This window comes from Halichoerus grypus, chromosome 5, assembly GCF_964656455.1.
Source record: "Halichoerus grypus chromosome 5, mHalGry1.hap1.1, whole genome shotgun sequence".
In the NCBI taxonomy this organism is placed as follows: domain Eukaryota; kingdom Metazoa; phylum Chordata; class Mammalia; order Carnivora; family Phocidae; genus Halichoerus; species Halichoerus grypus.
In genome coordinates, this window is record NC_135716.1 from 153,019,102 (window position 1) to 153,041,085 (window position 21,984).

General features: G+C 42.7%; 1 protein-coding gene and 1 long non-coding RNA gene across 8 annotated transcripts in view; one reads left to right on the forward strand and one right to left on the reverse strand.

Annotated features, from left to right (window-relative positions):
• The window catches only part of LOC144381934 (uncharacterized), a 648,393-nt gene that overhangs the window by 584,147 nt on the left and 42,262 nt on the right, over positions 1 to 21,984 (reverse strand). The gene's annotated exons all lie outside the window — the stretch shown is intronic.
• Positions 1 to 21,984, forward strand: part of EIF2B3 (eukaryotic translation initiation factor 2B subunit gamma) — a 128,756-nt gene that overhangs the window by 88,355 nt on the left and 18,417 nt on the right. For all 6 annotated transcript variants that reach the window (XM_078073216.1, XM_078073221.1, XM_078073218.1 and 3 more), the window contains 4 exons: positions 10,482 to 10,609; positions 11,720 to 11,910; positions 13,946 to 14,023; positions 14,570 to 14,718. In XM_078073216.1, coding sequence (XP_077929342.1) covers positions 10,482 to 10,609; positions 11,720 to 11,910; positions 13,946 to 14,023; positions 14,570 to 14,718 — 546 coding nt within the window. The remainder of the gene's footprint in view (positions 1 to 10,481; positions 10,610 to 11,719; positions 11,911 to 13,945; positions 14,024 to 14,569; positions 14,719 to 21,984) is intronic.

Genomic DNA, 21,984 nt, shown 5'->3' on the forward strand with positions numbered 1-21,984 from the left:
TCTATTTCTTGTAACATCCTAACCCTCACCCTTGACTACACCTGCTAAACCTCCCCACCCCCCAGGAGACCCGTGTAGAACCAATGGTAAAAAATCATTTGGACTCCTGGAAAACTTTTCCAAGGATTATTTCTCTATTTCCCTACCCTAGGACACCCTGTTGCCCTGCTCCCCTCTGACTTACTATTCTGTTTTATCGTTCAGTCAACAAATATTTATTAAGTGCCTGTGATGAGGCAGGCATTGTGCTAGGTCAACTGCAGGATCAATGGTAAATAAGCAGACATGGGCCCTGCCTTCAGGAAATTTGCAGCCTAAGCTCCAGGGTAGATTGCAGAGACTTTGCTTTTTAAATAGCAAGGAAACTTACGCCAAGATTAGACAGTAATTCAGTCTTTTCCAGTCACCAGTCCGGGCTATCTGTATTCCACAAATGAAGTTAACTCAGGGTACCTGGGTGACTCAGATGGTTAAGCGTCTGCCTTAGGCTCGGGTCATGATCCCGGGGTCCTGGGATTGAGTCCTGCGTCAGGCTCCCTGCTCCGCAGGGAGCCGGCTTCTCCCTCTGCCTCTCTCTCTCTCTCTCTCTCTCTGTGTCTCATGAATAAATAAATTAAAACTTTAAAAAAAGAAAATGAAGTTAACTCTTGGCCTTTAAGGGCATGTTTTTTATTCTCAAGTGAAAATGAAGCCCTGTGAAGTAGGCCCTGTGATGTGTTGGGAGAGAATGCAGTAGTGGTAGAAATTTTTTTTTTTTTTAACTACTTACTAGGGCAAACTTCACACAAAGCCAAAAGTAGAGAAAGTAACGTCATGAACTCCCCGTATCCATCGCACAGTTTCGACAAGTATCAGTTCGTGGCCACTCTTGTTTTATATGTGCCACCACCCATCTCTCCACTGTCATGCCAGATTATTTTTAAAGCAAGTCATTTTGATGTAATTTCATCTGTAATTATTTCAGTTGTTATTATCTATAAATATCTGCATATGTATCTGTAAAATATAAAGTCTTTTTATCTTTTAAACAAATACCTCAATGCCATTATCACACCTTAAAAAACAAAAAACAAAAAACTAACATGCTCCTTAGTACTACCAAATGGGATTTTAGCTTTTGGTGGCTGGATATGTAGACAGTTTTGCCCCAGAGCTAGCCTCATCCTAGCTGCTATAGCTCCTTTGTAACTCATTAGGCCACCAGGTAGCTGTTCCCACACCTGGCACGTGTAGCGCAGTGGTATGTGCCTTGAGGACAAGCCTTAATTTGGTGATTCTGTGGCTCGTGGCCAGAAGCTCTGCCAAATGGGACTTTCCCAGAGCCTGCTGCAATAGAGAATGATACAGAGCCTCAGCTCAAACTACCTCCCCATCTCAGGATCAGTTAAAGAGACCCTTATCTCTTCATTCCTACCCCCCCCACCCCGCCCCATCTACCTGTCAGAGTCACTGGGACTAAAGGCATTATATTGAAAAATGATAAATTTCAATGTGTTAGGAAAAGTATAAAGGTACAACAGGACAAATTAGAATGGTACTCGAGAGATTCTTTATTCGTAGCTGGATGGAATAGTGGAGGTCTTGTCTCAAAGTTGTGGGAGATGGGCCTGAATAGGTTGGTGGGGGCAGCATGTAGAAGGCTTTGAAAGCTTAACAGGGAGATACGGATCTTCAAACAGAATAGTCCCTTTTGGAATGAGCTGTGGTACAACCTGGCAGGAGAACATAGACCATGCTGGATGGGAAAGAGACTCCTTCAAGGTAAGTAGGAAGCTTATAATTATCTGGTTATGAAATGATGACTCCTTGAGGGATGGAAGGCAAGAGGTAAACCTAGTAGGCACAGCTTCAAGAAAGGACACTTTAGCAATCTCCTGCTGTCTTTCACTTGTGAAAGTCAACATTTTTGCCCTGTGTTTGGGGGGGGGCGGTGTTGTTTTTCAGTTGTTTACATGTTAATGTCTTCCACCCAAATTCTTTTGAGATTAGATACCTACCTGGATTGCTAATGCATTCGATATATGCTTGGTGAATGGGATGGGAAGAGATGTGATGATAGTTCAGACAGCAGAAGTAATGTGATAGATAGATCAGTAACATCAGTAGTGGAAGAAGAGATGAGGGTTTCTATAGTTGACCAAGTAGAAAAGCTATAGAGAAAGCTGTAGAGAAAAGAAAACCTGCACTTTCTTTGACAAGAGAAGTTTAGTAACTGAGCTGTGTGAACTTGGATGGATGTCCACTTTTCTGAACCTCACTTTTCTCATCTGAAAATTAGGGATAATAGTACCTGGCCCATATGATTGTTGTTGAAAATACTTGTAAAGAACTGAGAGCAGGAGGGGCGCCTGGGTGGCTCAGTCGTTAAGCAACTGCCTTCGGCTCAGGTCATGATCCCAGGGTCCTGGGATCAAGCCCCGCATCGGGCTCCCTGCTCGGCGGGAAGCCTGCTTCTCCCTCTCCCACTCCCCCTGCTTGTGTTCCCTCTCTCCCTGTGTCTCTCTCTGTCAAATAAATAAATAAAACCTTTAAAAAAAAAAAAAGAACTGAGAGCAGGAGAGCCTCGGTGGCTCAGTTGGTTAAGTGTCCAACTCTTGATCTCAGCTCAAGCCTTGATCTCAGGATCATGAGTTCAAGCCCTGTGTTGGGCTCCACACCCACTTTAAAAAATAAAAATCAAATTAAAAAAAGAGCTGAGAGCAGCAGTTGGTGCACAGTAAGAACTCGAATTAACTTTTAATTGATCACCTACTCAGGCACTGTGTTCCTAGGTGGTAAAGATAAAAACATGGAGTTTCTGCTTCAGGTTCCTCACAGTTTAGAGTGAGGGGGACAGGTTAAACAAATTATTACAATAAAATATGGTAAGTAGTGTTAGAGTAGAGTAGAGTAGTATAATAGTATAATGAAAGCATAAGGGAATTTGGGGGGTTGATGAAAATACTCCATATCTTGATTGGGAGTAGTGGTTACAGTGGTATACATTTGACAAAACTCATCATACGGCACATTGAAAATATATGTATTTTATTAAATATACATCACATTTCAAAAGAATTGTTTTTAAATTTTTAAAAAATGAGTTGGACTTAACATAATTTTTTAAAAACTCAAAGCAACAGACATTTAATAAATACCCAAATATATTTTTATGGGATTGACATAAGCCTAAACAATCTCTCCAGCCTGTAAGATGTGAACATGTTTTTCTTTCTCAAGCCATAAGCACCAACATTGAAAATTTATTCTCATAGCCGTTTTCAGTATTTTTGTTTAAAGGAAAATGGTATCACAGGATACTGTATGCCAAATACCTAGCTTTAAAGTCAGTACCTTTTAGGGGTGCCTGGGTGGCTCAGTCGGTTAAGTGTCTGCCTTCGGCTCAGGTCATGATCCCAGGACCAAGCCCCTCATCGGGCTCCCTGCTCAGGGGGAAGCCTGCTTCTCCCTCTCCCTCTCCCTCTGTGCTCTCTCTCTCTCTCAGATAAAGAAATAAAATACTTTAAAAAAAAAGTCAGTGCCTTTTAATCTAAAATAATTTCCTGTTTACTATTCCATATTGTATCTATTTACTTTGAAGGAAAAAAAAACCTGAAAACAAAGCAGAGTTAACTTAGCAATCACCTTATCCTCCCAATTACAGCTCTGCTGCGAGAGCTGAGAGAAGAGGCAAGAAAACCCAAGTCCTTAATATTCTGCTCTGCAGACTTGAGTTTCCTGTTCTACCTCTTTCCTAACTAATATTTTGAAGGACTGACTTGAAGTGGAAGACATTTAGAGGATTTGCTCTTGTGATTTGCTTACAAAGACAGAAAAGCCAGAATGCAAAAGAAGCCAAATGTTTCCCTTTGTCATGGACATCATTTTTAGGCCTTCCCTGGAAGCTTGTAGCCACAAGGAGGACCTGATCAGAGACCAAGGCAAAATGCTAAAAATACCAGATTTCAGTAGAACTGATAATCATATGTTTTTTCAAAGGTTGGATTTTTAATGGTAGTAATATTAATAATATAAAAACGTATTTGGAGTTCATTACAATGCCAGATCAGGAAAGCTCTACTTTCTGTGTCCAAAAATCAGAAGAAGAAATTATTGGCAGCTGTCTGGCCTAGAGGGATGACAGTCATTTACACATTTACTCATTCACTTACTCAAATAAATATTTATTTAGCACTTCCTTCATGTCTATCTGTAGAGACAATAAGCAAAAAATTATAAATCCTGTGGAAAGTACTATGGTTACAGTAAATAGGGTACTAGTTACCATGGTATAGTGGATGGTATAGTGGAAAGAGTCATGGGCTTTGGGATAGATATGGAGTAAGTTTCAGCTCTGCCAAGTATAAAAGCTGTATTAACCTTAAGAAAGATAATTAATCTTTCTTAGCTCTAATTACCTCACTTATAAAATAAGGACAATAATACCTACCATGAGGATTGCTATAAGAATTTGAGATGATGTCTATTAATTTCCTAGCATAACACTCAAAAATGATATGGATTAAAAAGCAGTATATAATTGTCTTTGCTGTGAGCATTCAGAAGCTAGAAGTGTTATGAAAGGCTTTCAAGGAGAAATGGTATTTGAGAGCAGTCTTACGGCTCAATAAATTTTCACAAAGTGAACACACCCTTGTAACTACTATTCTAGTCAAGAAACAGAACATTAGCAGATTTCCAGGATCTCTCCTCATGCTACCTACCAGACAGTAACTATCCCCCACAACACACAAAAGTAACCACTATCCTGAGAATTAAATTTAAGGAGATAAGATCAGATTTGTAGGGGCGCCTGGGTGGCTCAGTTGGTTAAGCGGCTGCCTTCGGCTCAGGTCATGATCCCAGGGCCCTGGGATCGAGCCCCACATCGGGTTCCCTGCTCGGCGGAGAGCCTGCTTCTCCCTCTCCCTCTGTCTGCTGCTCTGCCTACTTGTGCTCTCTCTATCTCTGTTAAATAAATAAATAAATAATCTTAAAAAAAAAAAAAAAAGATCAGATTTGTACTTGAGAAAAACCACAATATAGAGGGGTAGATAGAAGGAATAAGACCCATGATCAGATTATACTTTAGAGAGAGTATTCTGTCTACAATATGAAGGACAGATTTCAAGAGGGAAGACTGGAGGAAGGAAGACCAATAATTTTTTTTTTTTTTTAAAGATTTTATTTATTTATTTGACAGAGAGAGGCACAGCGAGAGAGGGAACACAAGCAGGGGGAGTGAGAGAGGGAGAAGCAGGCTTCCCGCCGAGCAGGGAGCCCGATGTGGGGCTCGATCCCAGGACCCTGGGATCATGACCTGAGCTGAAGGCAGATGCTTAACGACTGAGCCACCCAGGCGCCCCGGAAGGAAGACCAATTAAAAGCAGTTGAAAGAGGGGCGCCTGGGTGGCTCAGTCCTTGAGCGTCTGCGTTCGGCTCAGGTCATGATCCCAGGGTCCTGGGATCAAGCCCCGCATCGGGCTCCCTCCCTCTCCCACTTGCCCTGCTTGTGTTCCCTCTCTCCCTGTGTCTCTCTGTCAAATAAATAAATAAAATCTTTTAAAAAATAAAAGCAATTGAAGGAATCCAAACAGATGACGACAGTGGCTTAGACTAAGCTGTGGCAATAGAGACAGAGAAGTTGATGGTTTTTAGGGCATAAAAATCAGCAGTGTTTGGTGGATGGTTATGTGAAGAGTGAAGGAAGAAGGTGATTATTAGATTTCTTGCTTGGGTGACTAAATGAATCTTCATATCACTAAGCAAGATAACCGGTGTTGGTGAGGGGAGGTTTGGGAAAATGATGATGGGTTCAGTTTTAGACACTGAGTTTAAGGTATCTGTGGGTCATCTAAATGGTAGGGTCCATCCAACAGTTGGAAATGTGAGACTAAAGTAAAGGAGAGGGACACCTGGGTGGCTTAGTCAGTTAAGCGTCTGCCTTCGGCTCAGGTCATGATCCCAGGGTCCTGAGATGGAGCCCCACATCAGGCTCCCTGCTCAGTGGGAAGCCTGCTTCTCCCTCTCCTGCTCCCCCTGCTTGTGTTCCCTCTCTAGATGTCTCTCTCTGTGTGTCAAATAAATAAATAAAATATTTTAATAAATAAATAAAAATAAAGTAAAGGAGAGACGGGCACCTGGGTGGCTCAGTCGTTAAGCGTCTGCCTTCAGCTCAGGTCATGGTCCCAGGGTCCTGGGATTGAGCCTCGCATCAGGCTCCCTGCTCAGCGGGAGGCCTGCTTCTCCCTCTCCCTCTCTCCCTGCTTGTGTTCCCTCTCTCGCTGTGTCTCTCTCTGTCAAATAAAAAAATAAAGTAAAGGAGAGAGGTCTTGGCTGTGGGTCCACATTTGGGAATGAGCAGCAAAGAAGCCACTAAGTGATGATCTGTCTCAGGGAGATAAATAACATGAGAAAAATCATAGGCAAAAAGAAAAATACTAAGAAACATCCAATATTTTAGGGGAAACAGGTATCAGAAATAGGAACAGATCAAGAGAGTGATGCCACAGAAGGTAAGGGAAGAAGAAATAAGGAATGGCTAATGACTGTGGAATTTGGAAAATTCAAAAAATATAAAAAGAAAATATTACCCATAATTCTACTGTGTGATAACTGAGAGCATCTTAGTGTATTTCTTTCCATTATTTTATTTTTATATATACATATACATACTTGAAATCATACTGTAAAAATAACTTGTTTTTTCTTCAGTATTTCATGAGCATTTCATTTTCTTTATTCAGTACTATTTCATGAGCATTATCCTGTCATTAAAACGTTCTTTACAATCAGAGTTTTGCCTATATGATACTGTATTACATAGATGTATTATTATTATTATTCCATTGTTGAATATTTGGTTGTTCTCTATTTTTATAAATAACATTAAGAGGAATATTTTTTTTCCCCAAAAATCCTTTTTTTTTTTAAGATTTACTTATTTATTTTAGAGAGAGAGCACAAGCAGGAGGGGAGCCGGGGAGAGGGAGAAAGAATCCCAAGCAGACTCCACACCCAGCGCGGAGCCCGACATGGGGCTCAACCCCAAGATCATGACGTGAGCCAAAACCAAGAGTGGGGCACTCAACCAATTGTGCCACCCAGGCGCCCCTCAGATGCTTTTTATAATCTGATTCTTTCATTCATTTCAGCAAATATTTATTGAGCATAATATGTTTTCCTTGGATAGGTTTATAGATATAGAATTACAGGGTGAAATAATATGAATATCTTGAACACCTTTTCTATGTATTGCCAGTTACTTTTCAGAAAAGATTTTACCAGTTTATACTCTGACTCCTACTGTATGAGAGTAACTGTCTCAAAGCATCCTATCAGTAATGAGAATTATTTTAAATCTGCTAATTTGAGGGGCAGCTGGGTGACTTAGTCAGTTGAGCATCTGAATCTTGGTTTCAGCTCAGGTCGTGATCTCAGGGCCCTGGGATTGAGCCCCACGTCGGGCTCCTGGGCACAATGCAGAGTCTGCTCTTCCCTCTCCTTTCCCCTCTGGTCCTCCCCTCCCCCACCACACTCCCCCCTTCACTCATTCTCAAATAAATAAAATCTTTTAAAAAATTTAAAGATTTAGGGGCGCCTGGGTGGCTCAGTCGTTAAGCGTCTGCCTTCGGCTCAGGTCATGGTCCCAGGGTCCTGGGATCGAGCCCCGCATCGGGCTCCCTGCTCGGTGGGAAGCCTGCTTCTCCCTCTCCTACTCCCTCTGCTTGTGTTCCTGCTCTCTCTCTCTGTCAAGTGAATAAATAAAATCTTTAAAAAAAAAAAATTAAAGATTTAATTTATTTGGTGCCTGGGTGGCTCAGTCGATTAAGCATCTGCCTTGGGCTCAGGTCATGATCCCAGGAGGGTGCCCGATGGGGGGAGGGGGGCCCTGAGGCCATGACTTGAGCGGAAAGGTTACCAACTGAGCCACCCAGGCACCCCTAAAAAAATTTTTTTTTTTTTTAAATCTGCTGATTTGATTGGGGGAGAAATTGCATCTTGTTTTAATTTTTATTTCTTTTAAAAATATCTTTTGAACACATATCTATTTAGGATATTAATCTTTTGTTCTATTTGTAGGAATTATTTTGTCTTTAATTTGGTGGAGTTGTTTGTTGATAGCTAATGGTCAAAATCTATTGTTCTCCTTTGTGATTTCTTATTTCTTAGAAGCTTATAATTCATGAGATGAGGCAGGTGTTTCTGGAAGGCTGTGTATAAGAGGGAAGGGGAAAAGTGAGGTTGCCCAGGCCCAGGGCAATAAATCCAGCTGCTTATCTTAGGCCCCAAGGTCAGGATGTTCACAAAGGTTCACAGTGGCCTATTCCACTTCTTGGCATAGCATTGAGCTGCCTCTACTTTGAGTAGGAAGCAAGAAGAGTAATTTTGTCCTCTGTAATGCTGCTGAGCTAACTGCATTATGGGAACTGACCTGATGCTGAGTGCCAGCAGAAGCAGGTGGGACCTGGCAGGACTGCTTCATGTCCTCTCTTTAAATCACTGTCTGATCTCCTTAAAGAGCTCGGCCCTAAGGGGCTGTGTGCCAAGGCTTGTTTACTTGCTTCTACAGTGACGGTTCTGTTTGGCCCGTAATGTAAATATCATGGCTCTGAAATCCCCCAGCTGTCCATGCTTTGTCATTCCTTCAAAGGGAACTGACTTGTTTTCCACCAGAGGGGGCCAAGGAACATTTGCTATCCACACTGGTGTGGTGCCTTAAAAGGGGAGAAAAAGAGCTAAGAGTAAGTGTTGTTTCATTCTTTGTATTCATATGGAAATTTTTAATCTCCATCAAAGGATCAGGAGAAAAATCACATTGAAATTCAATACAAGAGCTTCCAGCTTACACAGAATTTTTCAAAGATGTCTGACTTGATCCTTTAAAAATGACAAAAACCATGAACTGTGTAGCTCCAGGGTTCATAATTTTGCTTACCCTCCTCAGCCTCTGCCTCTGTCTTGCCTTCCTATCAACACTCCTTCTGTGTGGTCCCCTGTCAGCCTACAGAGCTTCTTTGAATGGGGGTGGGGGAGGGGGCGTGAAGTAGGCAGCAGCAGTGGGGTTTATAGGGCTGCTTATACATTAACCCCTCTCTCTCTCTCTCTCCCTCTCTCTCTCTCTCTCTCTCTCTCTCTCTCTCTCGGGCCACATTATCTCATCTTTAAGAGTCTTGTAACTGGTCTCCCTGTCTTCATTCTCCTTATATCAGGCCTATTGCCACTGCTACCAGAATTCTCTTACAAAGAAATAAAACTGATCAATGTCACTTTCCTGCTTAAAAACCCCACTAGCTTCTCAGTCCAAATTAGAGACTGCCACAGAAGGCTTCTATGATTTGGCTCCCTTGCCTACCTGATCAGACTCATCTCCTTCTACCCTCTTCCTTAAATCCTGGATCAGGCTACTGTCCACTGGATTATGAATTCTTTGAAGTCGGAAACAGTATATTTCCAAGGCCTAGCACAGTAATTGGCATAATAATAGATGCTTGTTAAATCCTAAATAAATTAATTAGTGATTTAAAATTCTGAAAAGGTCACAGCTTGAGAGAGAAAACTAAAAATCTTGTGCTGGTCTCTCACCCTTCTGTGCTTTTATTTCAAAAGCATACTCACTGTATTAAGGATTGGGTCCCTTCTTCCCTGTTACAGGAATTAGGAAGAAAAAAAAGTGTTGTTTTCAAAGTTGGTATGATTGTCAGAATGTACAGATAAATTATTAGAATTAGTAAAATTGTTTAGCGAGGCAATCGGCTACAAGATTAAAATACAGAGTAAATTAAATTTCTACAAACCAACAAGAAGAAAATAATTGTTTAAAAGACACCATTTATAATACCAACAAACAGTGTAAGATACTTAGGATTAATCTAACAGAAGATATGCAAGTCCTTTATAGAGAAAAATTTTTAATGTTTTTAAACAACTTTTTTCAGGGCGCCTGGGTGGCTCATTCAGTTGCGCATCCGACTCTTGGTTTCGGCTCGGTTCATGATCTCAGGGTCCTGGGATCAGCCCTGCGTGGGGTCCGTGCTCAGCAAGAAGTCTGCTTGAGATTCTCCCCCTCTCCCTCTGCCCCTCCTCTCTCTCTAAAATAAATAGATAAATCTTTGAAAAAAAATAAACAACTTTTTTCAAGACTGGAGCATTCTTCCTTCAAATAGGTTATTGCCACTTAAGAGTCAAGGCACCATGTTAAAATATACTCACACACACAAATACTTGTGCATACACACCATGTAAATTGGATGTTGTAAAAGACTGTTTTCTGCATAAATTCTTGGATTTAATGCACTACCCTCCCACCTCCAGCCTGAAGCTGATAGAGAACTTAGATCCTCCACTTCTCCAGAACTACCAAATCCAGGCCACTTTTGATCCCTGTCAGTCCCAAGGTGGCATGACAGGAAGGAATTTGGCTTTTCCTTGGATGCAGAGTTTTTGATCCCAGAGCATCCAGACAGTCGGATTTCTCATATTTGACCACTCTTTCTTCCTAGGTCAATCACTTCCGTCCGGAGTGAACTGATTCCATACCTAATAAGAAAACAGTTCTCCTCAGCTTCCTCACAACAAGGACAAGAAGAAAAAGAGGAGGATCTAAAGAAAAAGGAGCTGAAGTCCTTAGGTCAGTGCTTGGGTTGCTGCAGTAAGATAGGGGTAGCAGCACCTTTGGAAAGAGTAGCTAGCCAACAAGGCAACAGCTTCTTGTCTAACCACCGGGCAAGACAGGGTAGCTGACACCATTCCCTGAGCTCTGGGTAGGCTTGCTCAAGCAGATTCTGTCACTATGCTCTTCAAGGATTGGCTAATCATGCCTCAAGTCCATTCTCTGGTTCATAGCCCTGGTTTGGCTGTGTTTCTCACTAGACTGTTTTGAGTAAACTCTGCCTCCCACTTCTCAGTTCCCCTGTTCTCTAGGCTCTGGGCAGCCCTACTCCTGACTAAATTCAGCCTCTTCTGTAAAGGAAGAAAGGTAAAGGAGTATACTATTACAGTTCAAACAGAGGCCTACCAGACTACCTTCTTTCCAAGATGTTGGGGAGAGGTCTGTCTTGTTTGCTCTCATATCCCTGCCTAGTCCCTGGCCAGTCCTGGGTTCATAGTAGGTGTTCCAAAAAAATATTTATCAAATGAATAAATGGAGGCAGTACAGCATGATGGTTAAGATATCAGGACTTGGCATCAGACAGACCTCGGTTTGAAATCTGACTCTGCCTCTTACTAGCTCTGTGACCTGAGGCAGGTTACTCAGTCCCCTGAGCCCCAGTTTTCTTATCATACAATAAAAGATCTCACATGGTTGTTTTAAGAATTGAAAAAACTGGGGCCCAGATAACTCTGGCTTCAAGTCCTAGACTATTTCTGTCATAGCACAACTACCAGATATGGTAATAGAGGCCAGCAGCACAAAGCCAACATGGCTGGTCACTAAAGCCTAGACCCTTGCTTGCTTTAGGTCATGATTTACAAGAGTCCTCTATTTTATTGTCCTTAGTAGTACTTGATTTTTGGTCAAACTTGCTTTTAGGACCTCTTTTTTAATCATTTTTGTATCATACAATATTTCAGATGTTCAGGAAAGCACATTGCCTCTTTGAATTTCACTTAGTCTTTAAGGTTTTAATGGGGTGTCCCCAGGGTTCATGTTGTATGGGTAAGTTCCAAGGAGAGAGGTGTGAGCTGTACCCTCTTTCAAAATGTGACTGAGTCTCTATTTCTTCTGTTTATTCTGAAGATATTTTCAGTTTTATAAAAGAAGGCAGTACACTGACCTTTGCTCCCTATGATGCCTGCTGGAATATCTGTCGAGGAGACAGGTGGGAAGACTTGTCCAAATCACAGGTGCGCTGCTATGTCCATATCATGAAAGAGGGGCTCTGCTCTCGAGTAAGCACCCTGGGACTCTACATGGAAGCAAACAGACAGGTAAGAGGATGGGTTTAGAAGAGAAATCATGGGAGCTCCCTGTCCGAGAAACAGACTGAGCCTTTTGTCTTATTTCTTCATTAAGTACCCAGTGACTTGTTTAGAATCCCTCTCATTCCCAAGGTTGAGCAAGACCTGGCATGTCCGGGGATACCACTGGGGTGGGCACCCAGGTACAGCAAAAGGGGAAGTAGTGGGCCTAGTCCATAGAGGTAGAGCCTCTGTGGCTCCAAAAAAGGGCTAAGATCCCCAGGAAGGCTAACTTTTGGCCTCTGGGTTCAGCAGCTTTCTCCTGTTCTGCTGGGCATGAGGAGATTTGCAGTACTTCATAAACAAGCAGATAAATACTGTGTAATCATTACTGTGATGAAGTAAACATAGGCACAGAGAGGAGGCTTTCCTAAGAAGGTAAAGGAACAGAGTATAGTCAGATGGTAGAGCCTCAAAGAAGGAATATCTATGAGAGGGAAGTGTCTGGAAACAGCATTAGAGAGCTACCCCTCCTTTTAACCCTGAGGTTTGTGAGATACGGAGAATGAGCAGCTTCTGTTGAAGGGGAAGCAGTGCTCAAAAGGATAGGCCAGGTTTTAGTTAAAAGGGGATGGAGTGAGGAGACAGTGAAGAGACTGAGGATGTAGAGGAGCTCTTTACGGTGTAGCAGGCCCAGGAGGAAGGCTTTAGGGAGGGAGGGATGATGAGACCGTGAAAAGGAGGCAGAGCAGTAAAGGGTTGAGATGAGAAGAAGAAAAGATAGGTGACTGAGGGAACTACACTGGGGTGGCATGCAAGGACAACAGAGATGAGAGGATGAAGAGATTAGCTCTTGACATGGTTTCTGGTAGAACTCTGTGGAAACTGTCAGTGCAGGTACAAGCTGGGGAGTGAAGGGAGAAGGTCAAGTAGAATGATAAAAGATACTGTTGAAAATCGGGATTGGAATGTAGTCCCTGAAGAAAACCTGGCTCAGAAACCTTGAGGACCCACACTATATGATGGGTTTAGCCCCAGCCCCAGACCTCAAGCTGGCTTTACCCTGGGTTGGTTATAGATCCAAGAGCATCCAAGCCAGAGAGTTTATGAGAAATCATAACTAGTCTCACATTTACCCAGGGCAGTCTTCAGTAAAGTTAGCCCCAATTTAGGGTCAGAGTTATTAGAAACCTTCCTTAATTTGACTTTCAGGTCTCATTTTTCAGTTCTCTGACTACAGTCTGTGAGGCTGGTCTGAAAGCACGCGCATGGATGCCTGGGCTAGGGACGTGTGCTCTGAAGCACCAGCAGGGCCCGTGCAGCAGCGAGGCCTGAGTGGCCGTGGGTGAAGTGTAATGAAGGAAGGAGATCCCGGGGATGAGGGGTGAGGTATTAGCCTTCACACTGCCAGCGTGGCCAGTCCCGGCACGGTGTCCCTCAGCCGGTGTGGCCACCACACATAATGCTCTGCCCAGCACTCTGTCCATGCTGGAGAATGACAGTAGGCACACTACCTGTGCCTTCCTCATGGGTCCAGAGCTAAAATTCTCCGTATCTGTAGCCTTTTCCATTTTCTCATACTGGAGAGTCTAGTGTGAACACCTTCAGCATTTTAATTTGGCTGGTGAAGAACATGGATGCCTTCTCAGTACCTGTCCTGATTGTAGAATTTGTCTGACATTGCTCCTACCCTCACTTTAGGCATGGCCACACTGGTCTACGAGGGGAGCAGGAACCTGGAATGATGATGGTCGGGACTCAGAATGCTCCTTGCCCTTAGTAGGCCTCTTGAAGGCTTGTCTCAGTGCCTCCCAGTTGGGGCATGTGGCATTACTTTCAGGGAGGAGATTTTCAGCTAGGAAGCTAAGGATAAGACCATCTAGAATTTACTGCATATATGATCCTTGTCCTAGGGGAAATATAGCAGCCTCGTGCTCTGCCTCACCCCAACAGAAAAGCTGTGGCTGAAAACTCCCTGCATCTCTAGCTGGGCATTGAGTTCTACCTAAGATGCTTTCAGGTGTTTTCTGCTCTTAACTTTGGTGACCAAACCTCTTTCCTCAAGGTGCCCAAATTGCTGTCTGTTCTCTGTCCAGAAGAATCTCTGATTCATTCATCAGCCCAGATTGTCAGCAAACACCTGGTAAGTGCTATCTTGGGCAGGGCAGGTATGGGACAGTCTCTGGTGCATTGAGGTGTATCCTTGAGAAGATGGATTGGGGTTCTCAAGCCCTGAAACTCATTAGTCCTAGGTAAATCCCAACTGGGTTCTGGTTATAAAATACCGTCTTCTAGCCCAGACACTCAAGAAGCTGGACAGGTGCTGACCCCAGGCATACAAATTCTGTAAGGAAGATCCATTATGGTCTTGGGACTCAGACACAGGAGCTTTCCATCTCTTTCCCTCTTCTTACCCTGATTTGAGCACTCTCTTCAAGAGAGCACATCTATACACAAATGCATGAGTGTGTAAGTTTGAGTTGATCTCAGAGGTATTATGTGACCTTGTGGCCCTGAAAAATATGATCACATGCTGGTGACCATGATGGGATGGAGCAGAGGGATGATGGTCCCTCTACTGAAGTGTCTCTGGGGGAAGATTGCATTAGACCCCAACTCAAGGGATCTGAGGGGTTGGTTTGCAGTTGGTTGAGATGGATGGACAAGGTTTTATATTTGCCTTTTGCAGATTGGAGTTGAGAGCCTCATTGGGCCAGATACACAGGTTGGAGAGAAGTCATCCATTAAGCACTCAGTCATTGGTTCATCCTGTGTCATAAGAAATAGAGTGACTATCACCAGTTGCCTTCTCATGAACTCAGTCACCGTGGAGGAAGGGTATGTTTCCCCTGTGCCCACTTGAGGCAAGGTCCCTGACATCTCTGGAAGGTTTGGGGGGCCAGTCCAGCCTCGGAAAGGGCTCAGCTTGAGGAGGGGGAGAAAAGGAAAAAGGCAAAGGAAGGAACAGTGCCTAGGCCCTTTGAGGCCTTGGTTTTGGCTCCATTAAGACATGGTTTCTGAAAGCGTTTCCAGCAACTTTCTCACACTTATTCCGGTTGTGGTCCTGAGAGAGGCTGCCTTCTCTTGCTTTGATCAGCTGCTTGATGGGATGGCCACCGTAGGGCACCACTGGCAGTGCTGGAATGACCCTTACCAACGTCTAAGGGTCATCTTGCTTCTCAGTGTCCCAGAGCAGCCCCGAAGAAGGCAGGGGACTAGGAGGTGTGGTCGTTTAAGCCACATACTATTTTTAAGGGAGAGCTTCTTTGTTACAAGTTATGGAGACTCTTCCCCCATTTTGAGACACTTTAGAGTATCCTAAAATCTTGGTTTATGAACAGTTTGAACTTGGAATAAGAAGACTTGAATGATATTTAATAAGATTATTCATACTCTGTATGGACCTCAGGTTTTTCCTGTATAAAATGCAAGCATAGGCAGTGGAAGAGAGGAAGGATATTACCAAAGCAATGGTCTTCAGACTTTTTAGAAAGTGAACTTTTTGTCAAGATAAATCTTATGCAGAAACTCAATATTTAAAACTGATAAAAGCACAGTTGTTTGCAATACAGTGGGGAAGGGGCACTTGGCCTTCCTGGAGGATGTGAAGCAGATCTGTAAACAAATTTTGAAAAACATTAGACTGGATCAGCCTGAAAGAGCTGATTCTAAAGCCTTGATTCTAGATCTGATACCTGTCGATTTCTCCATCCAGGAACTGATAGGAAAGAAGGATAGGGAAGACTGCAAATTCATTGAAAGCTGAACTACGTCTCCTAGCTGCCAGTGAGGGGCAGGGGGAAAGGTTAAGCCTTTGCTCTTTAGGAAGAGTGACTCATGGAAGATAATAGACAGGATTGAAGGAGGAAGTACCATAATTAAAAACCAGGAAAGTTGGAGACTACAGGGATATTGGCCACTAAGATCTGTCCTCCCCCAAGCCCCCTTCCCAACTTGATTCCCAAACCCTGACAACCAGGCATAAAGCCTTCAGTCTGGTTTGGAAGAATCTTCTCTGGAGATTCTGACCAGCCCAAGAAAAAAAACATAAAGTGATTTATGTCAGAGATTTCTAACAGTCCACTCAAATCACCCTGCAGTGAAAATTATGGATGACAAATTCCATTCATGTGCTTAGAGCTTCCAATCAGCCTTTTTAGAATCCTCCCCTAAAGATGAAGAGATAATCAAAGATTACCAGAGGTCTAAAGAAAGCCTATCATGAAAGATCCACAGATCAAACAGTTAAAAGAAAGCTACTTAGAAGAAACAGAGACTCTGCAGGGAGAGAAAAATACTTTCAAACAACCTGTTATTTCAAAGAACAAAAAAAGAACTCTAGGAAATTAAAACTATGATAACAAAAGGAAAACCCCAATAAAAAAGAATTGTAAGATAAATGTCACATTTCCCAGAAAGTAGAGCAAAGAGATAGAACGTAGAAGAGAAAAGATAAGGAAATGAGAGGACCCGTTCAGGATGTTTAACATCTGAAAAGGAGTTCTGTAAAAAAAGAGAGTTCAGATATCAGAGGAGGAAATTATTTAAGAAATAATATAGGGAAATGTCTCACAACTAAGAGATATGAATTTACAGAATGAAAAGGCCTACTAAGTGCCCAGTACAATGGGTAAAAATAAACCTCCATCATTTTGAAATTTCAGAACACTGGAGAATAAAGCATGCTACAAACTTACAAAGAGAAAATAATAGGTCCTATACAACCAATCAGGAACCAGAATGGCTTTGTTTTGGACTTACCAGTAGCAACAATGGGAACTAGAAGATAATAGAACAATGCCTTCAAAATTCTGAAGGAAAACTAATTTCAGCCTAGAATTCTACACCCCAGCAAAAGGTTAAGTGTGACCATGGAAAAGTCTCAAAAACTTTTCTGATGTTTTCCACCAAAATGAAGAGTAAACCAAAGAGGTAAGATACAAGAGATCCAACTCTAAAAAAGCAAAAAGTATCCATAGGATGATACTGAAGGCAGATCCAAGGATGACAACTTTATGAACAACTGCATGAAGCATACAGGGAGCAGTTAGCTCAGAGTGGAATCCACAGAGCACTTACTCAGGAAGATGAAAGTGATAAAATACCAGACGCATATAAACATCTTGAAAGATTTAGACAACTGGCTAAAAGTTTGTGTTGAATTAGTAATAGCATAGAATACTATCTAACAAACACAAAACAATTATGAGCTCTGTTTAAAAAGTTGTACACGAAAGGAAAAGGCATCATAGTTCACTGTGTAACTCAACTATGAAAAAGAATTTATGTAGTCATAAGAAACACTATAGATCAAAATTATGCTATAACAATATTGAAAGAATGAGGGATAGGAATGGAAAGACGGAGCAGGGGGGGAAAGGGAAGCTAAATCTTCCATTGTGGAAGTCTATTGATAATGCCTAAAACTAAAAAATCAAGTAGTAGTAATATATGTAGCATGTTAGTATGTAGAGATGGGGAGGTGAATACTGAAATACTCAGCAAAAAGAAGTCCAAAAGTTGTCTCTGGGGGTGCGCCCGGGTGGCTCAGTCGGTTAAGCATCTGACCAGCTCAGGTCATGATCTCAGGGTTCTGGGATCGAGCCCCGTGTTGGGCTCCCCGCTCAGCAGGGAGTCTGCTTCTTGCTTTCTTTCTCCCTTTCTCTGTCTCTGTCTGTCTCTTTCTCTCTCAAATAAATAAATAAGAAGAGATATATACATGCATATATAAATTTAATTGCCAAACAAAAAGGTCAGAATTTTGTGGTACACCGCTCCCGGTGGCATGCTGAGAAATTGTTAACAGCCAGTTCTCCAAAGGAAAAAAATAAGTGGTCTGATTTATAACATTTGCCAGTTTCCATAGTGTAAGTTCACCCAAGCAGAACAGTCTGGCTCCAGCACATCACTGATGATAGAGACCTGTCAAAAGTATTTCACTCTTTCATCAAACACAAAGACCCACTGGATGCTGAAGACTGTGCATGAGTGCTGTGGTAGAAATCTGTGTAGTCACAAAGGAGAAAAGGGTCAGGAAAGAATTAAGGAAATGACCCTTGATCTGAATCTTGAAAAATGATTAGAGCCACCAGATTGGAGAAAGGAATGTTCTAGATACATCAAGAGTGTGAAGTGTGAGAGAGCATATCTTATTCCAGAAACATCTCTTCATTTTGATTTTACCTGGAATTTCATCACTTAAGAAGAGGCTTCACTGACTACCTATCAGATATAATCTGTCCCAGGATGCCTGAGTGACTCAGTCAGTTGAGTGTCTGATTCTCGGTTTTGGCTCAGGTCATGAGATCAAGCCTCATGTCAGGCTCTGTGCTCTGCTGCAGTCTGCTTAAGATTCTCTCTCCCTCTCCCTCTCTTCCCTGCTCCTATGCACACACACTCTCTCTCTAAAATAAATAAATAGGGGCGCCTGGGTGGCTCAGTCGTTAAGCATCTGCCTTCGGCTCAGGTCGTGATCCCAGGGTCCTGGGATCGAGCCCCACATCGGGCTCCCTGCTCCGCGGGAAGCCTGCTTCTCCCTCTTCTACTCCCCCTGCTTGTGTTCCCTCTCTCGCTATATCTGTCTCCGTCAAATAAATAAATAAAATCTTTAAAAAATAATAATAATAAAATAAAATAAAATAAATAAATAAATCTTAAAAAAAAGAAACAGCAGTCTGTCCCAATACTCTCCATTACACCAACCTGTTTTATTTCCTTCCTAGCATTATCACTCTCTGGCCTTATCTTGCTTACCTGTCACAAGTAAATGTTAGTTTGAGAATGTAAGTACCTTATCTTTCTGTTTCACTGTTATATCTTGAGAGCCTACAGGAACTCAATAAATATTTGTTATATGAAAGAATGGTAAATAATTCATAATAACCAAAATATAGAATTCAAAGAGGAATGGACAGACAGGAGACAAGGCCATACAGATGGCCAAGGGCCAAATCGTGGACTATCCCCTAAGACATTTAATAGGTAACAGTAATTTAAGAGTTTAAAGGAAAGGAATAACATAATTAAATCCACATTTTACGAAGATCATTTTGGCTACACTGTGGAGTACGATGTGAGGGTAAACATGAAGGCAAGGAAGACTACTGAAAGAGTCCTGATAAAATAGAAGTCCTAAATTAAGGCAGTAGCAGTAGCAATAGGGAAGAGAAATAATAAGGTGATTAAAAACTATAAAGCATGGTGATTGCCTGGATATGTGAGGTGAAAGAGAAATTAGGGAAAACTTCCACATTTCTTACTTGAGCAATAAGGTTTTTGGTGTGCTATTCGCTAAGATAGAAATCAGCAGAGGATTTGCAGGGTGGGAAACAGGGAAATGAGTTCCATTTGGGATAAGTTGAGTTCCTGGCAGGCGGCATTGACATGCAGGACTTGATGTGCAGGACTGGAGCTCAGGAAAGAAGCCTGTGTTTGAAGGTTTGGGAGAGTGGGGGGCATAGAAATGGTAACTGAAGCTGTGGGAGTAGAGGAGATCACCCAGGGAGATTGTGTGGCCTTAAAACAAAAGAAACCAAGACAAAACCATGGGGAACATCAACAATTTTAGACATAATAAAAGGAATCTAAGGAGACTGACAAGGAAAAGGCAAGGAAGGAACCTAAGGGATAAGGGAGAGGACAGTTGGTAGGTGAATCCCAGGTTTCTAGTTGGGGAAACGGAGTAGATGGTAGTGTACTCACTGAGATGAGGAAGGGTGAGGGAGGAGCAGATTTGTGGGTTGAAGAGGCCTGTGTGGGGCACATGAAGTTAGAAGTACCTGTAGGACATCCAAGTATGTGGAGATATCCAGTAGCCAGTTTGTGACTAGAGGTTAGAAGAGGTCAGACCCAGAGACCTCTTCCTGAACCATTGTGGTGTTCTCTAACTTATTTTGCTGTCTCTGTTTCTCTTATTCTTCCATATCTGCCCTTCTGCCATTCCTCCTATGGATTAGAACATGAACTTTGGAGTCAGACTGCCAGACCGAATCCCAGATCTGTCACTTACTGGTCACTTAGGGAATTGACTTTACATCTTTGTGCCTGATTTTCTCACTGTAAAATGGGGTGAAAATTGAACTACCTCTTAGGTTTATTGGGAATACTAAGTTAATAGACATAAAGCACTTAGAACAGTGCTTGGACATAGAATGTTAGCTGTCATTTGTTTATCATCCTCATCATCATTTATCATTTATCTCATTTCACAGAGGTGACATGTTGCCAGTGTTGTCCTCCTAACGGATAGCTCTGATCATGTCCCTGTTCTATTCAGAAACATTTTTTTTTAAAGATTTATTTATTTATTTGAGAGAGCGAGAATGAGAGAGAGAGAGTACACGAGAGGGGGTAGGGTTAGAGGGAGAAGCAGGCTCCTCGCCGAGCAGGGAGCCCAATGCGGGACTCGATCCAGGGACTCCAGGATCATGACCTGAGCCGAAGGCAGTCGCTTAACCAACTGAGCCACCCAGGCGCCCCGATTCAGAGACTTTTTTTGAAGACTTCCCCCTACCTTTAGAATAAAGTTTGAACTTCCAGATTTCTCGTGATCTAGCTCCAACACTGAGTCCTGGAATGTTAGTGAGATGGAGCCTCAGAAGTCACCCAGCTCAACTTCTGCATTTTTACAGATGAGCAGAGTATGAAATTCCAGACTTTCTTCTCATTGCACCCTTGCTACTCTTTGTCCCATTCCGGATTCATGCATGAGACCAACAGTATCACCATTCTCTCCAAACCAGAACCACACTTGCCTTTATCCATTTGATCCCCTAATTCCAAAGTAGCTCATGAGGCTTTGTAACTTCCACTCTGTCTCATCTTGCCTCAGACCTTCCAGGGAAGACAATGCCATGACTTTTCCATTTGCTTTAATTAGCAACCTCTCCCTCCCCTCCTGTGGGCGGGCAGACAAAGGAACAGCTCTCTGGCACCTCTTTAAAGTCCAGTATTGGTGTCCTGAATTGACATGAAGAGACTTGGTGAGGAACCAAAGCTCGGGAAGAAACTCCAGCTTGCTCATATGAGAGAAGTTCATAGAGAATGCCTAGCATAATATCCTAGAGTAAGTTGCTGTTTTGGAGGAGGTATAGTCTTGGATGGCCTCATAAGCTAGGGAAACAATAAAGGTTTAGATGGTGGTGGCTGCTATTTTTTCCACTAAGAAGGTTGAGGGAGGGCTATAGGCAGCCCACATGGGGCTAATGACTAGGGAGGCCATTAGAGGTTACCCAATCTGGCAAATTAGCTCCTGATGATAAGATCAGACATCCTGCATCCCATATGAACCTTTTTCCATTATTTTCAGGTCATTTCGTTTTAATTACTTATGGTAAATTTGGGGAAAGTAATTAAATTGCAGTCGTGTGAGACTTTATTACCCTGCTGCTCTTACATCTGAACTGAGCGGCCGAGTAGGAGCGTGAATTTGTCCAGAAAGGAGTTCCTCATATTCTAGGCTTGCTTGTCTCTGCCAGCAGCGGTGAGCTGCCGAGGCTTTCTGGACAGTGGCTTGGACATCTGCCCAAGGCCCTCAGGGCTTGAGGGGTGCTAATAGGACCACCTTGGGGAAGGTGTAGGCGAGACTATGCAAGGAAGGCTCCTGCCTGTCTTTCTCATTTTCGGTTTCTGGTAGAAATTCCAAGTTCTGTGACAGCTGATGCCCAGGAATCCAAAGTCTAGTGAAAACTTCATTGTCAAGACTTCATTGTCAGTTCTGTGTTCTGTATCTTTGGCTTTCTGGTTCTGAACAACATCTCCTGCATCTCCTCCTTGTCCATGGTGAATGACCCAAGCAGCAGTGTAAGGTAGCTCCTTCACATGCAGGCAGGCAGGCCAGGGAGCCAGGTTTTCACCTAGATTTCCTGTGCTTTCTGTAGGCAGCAAGTGCCAACTGTCAGAGCCAAACTATATATTATTGCTTCTCATTGTTACCCTGAGTGTCCTCTTCACCTACACTCAACTGACTGCCCTGCTCACTGGGTCCCTTACTTTTCTACTCCCCTTTATTCCTGACATTCACTCTGCCTCAATTGCCTCTTTCTAGAGATCTTTACCTATAGAAATCCTCCTGCTCATCTTTCAAGGTCCAGTACATATGCCAAC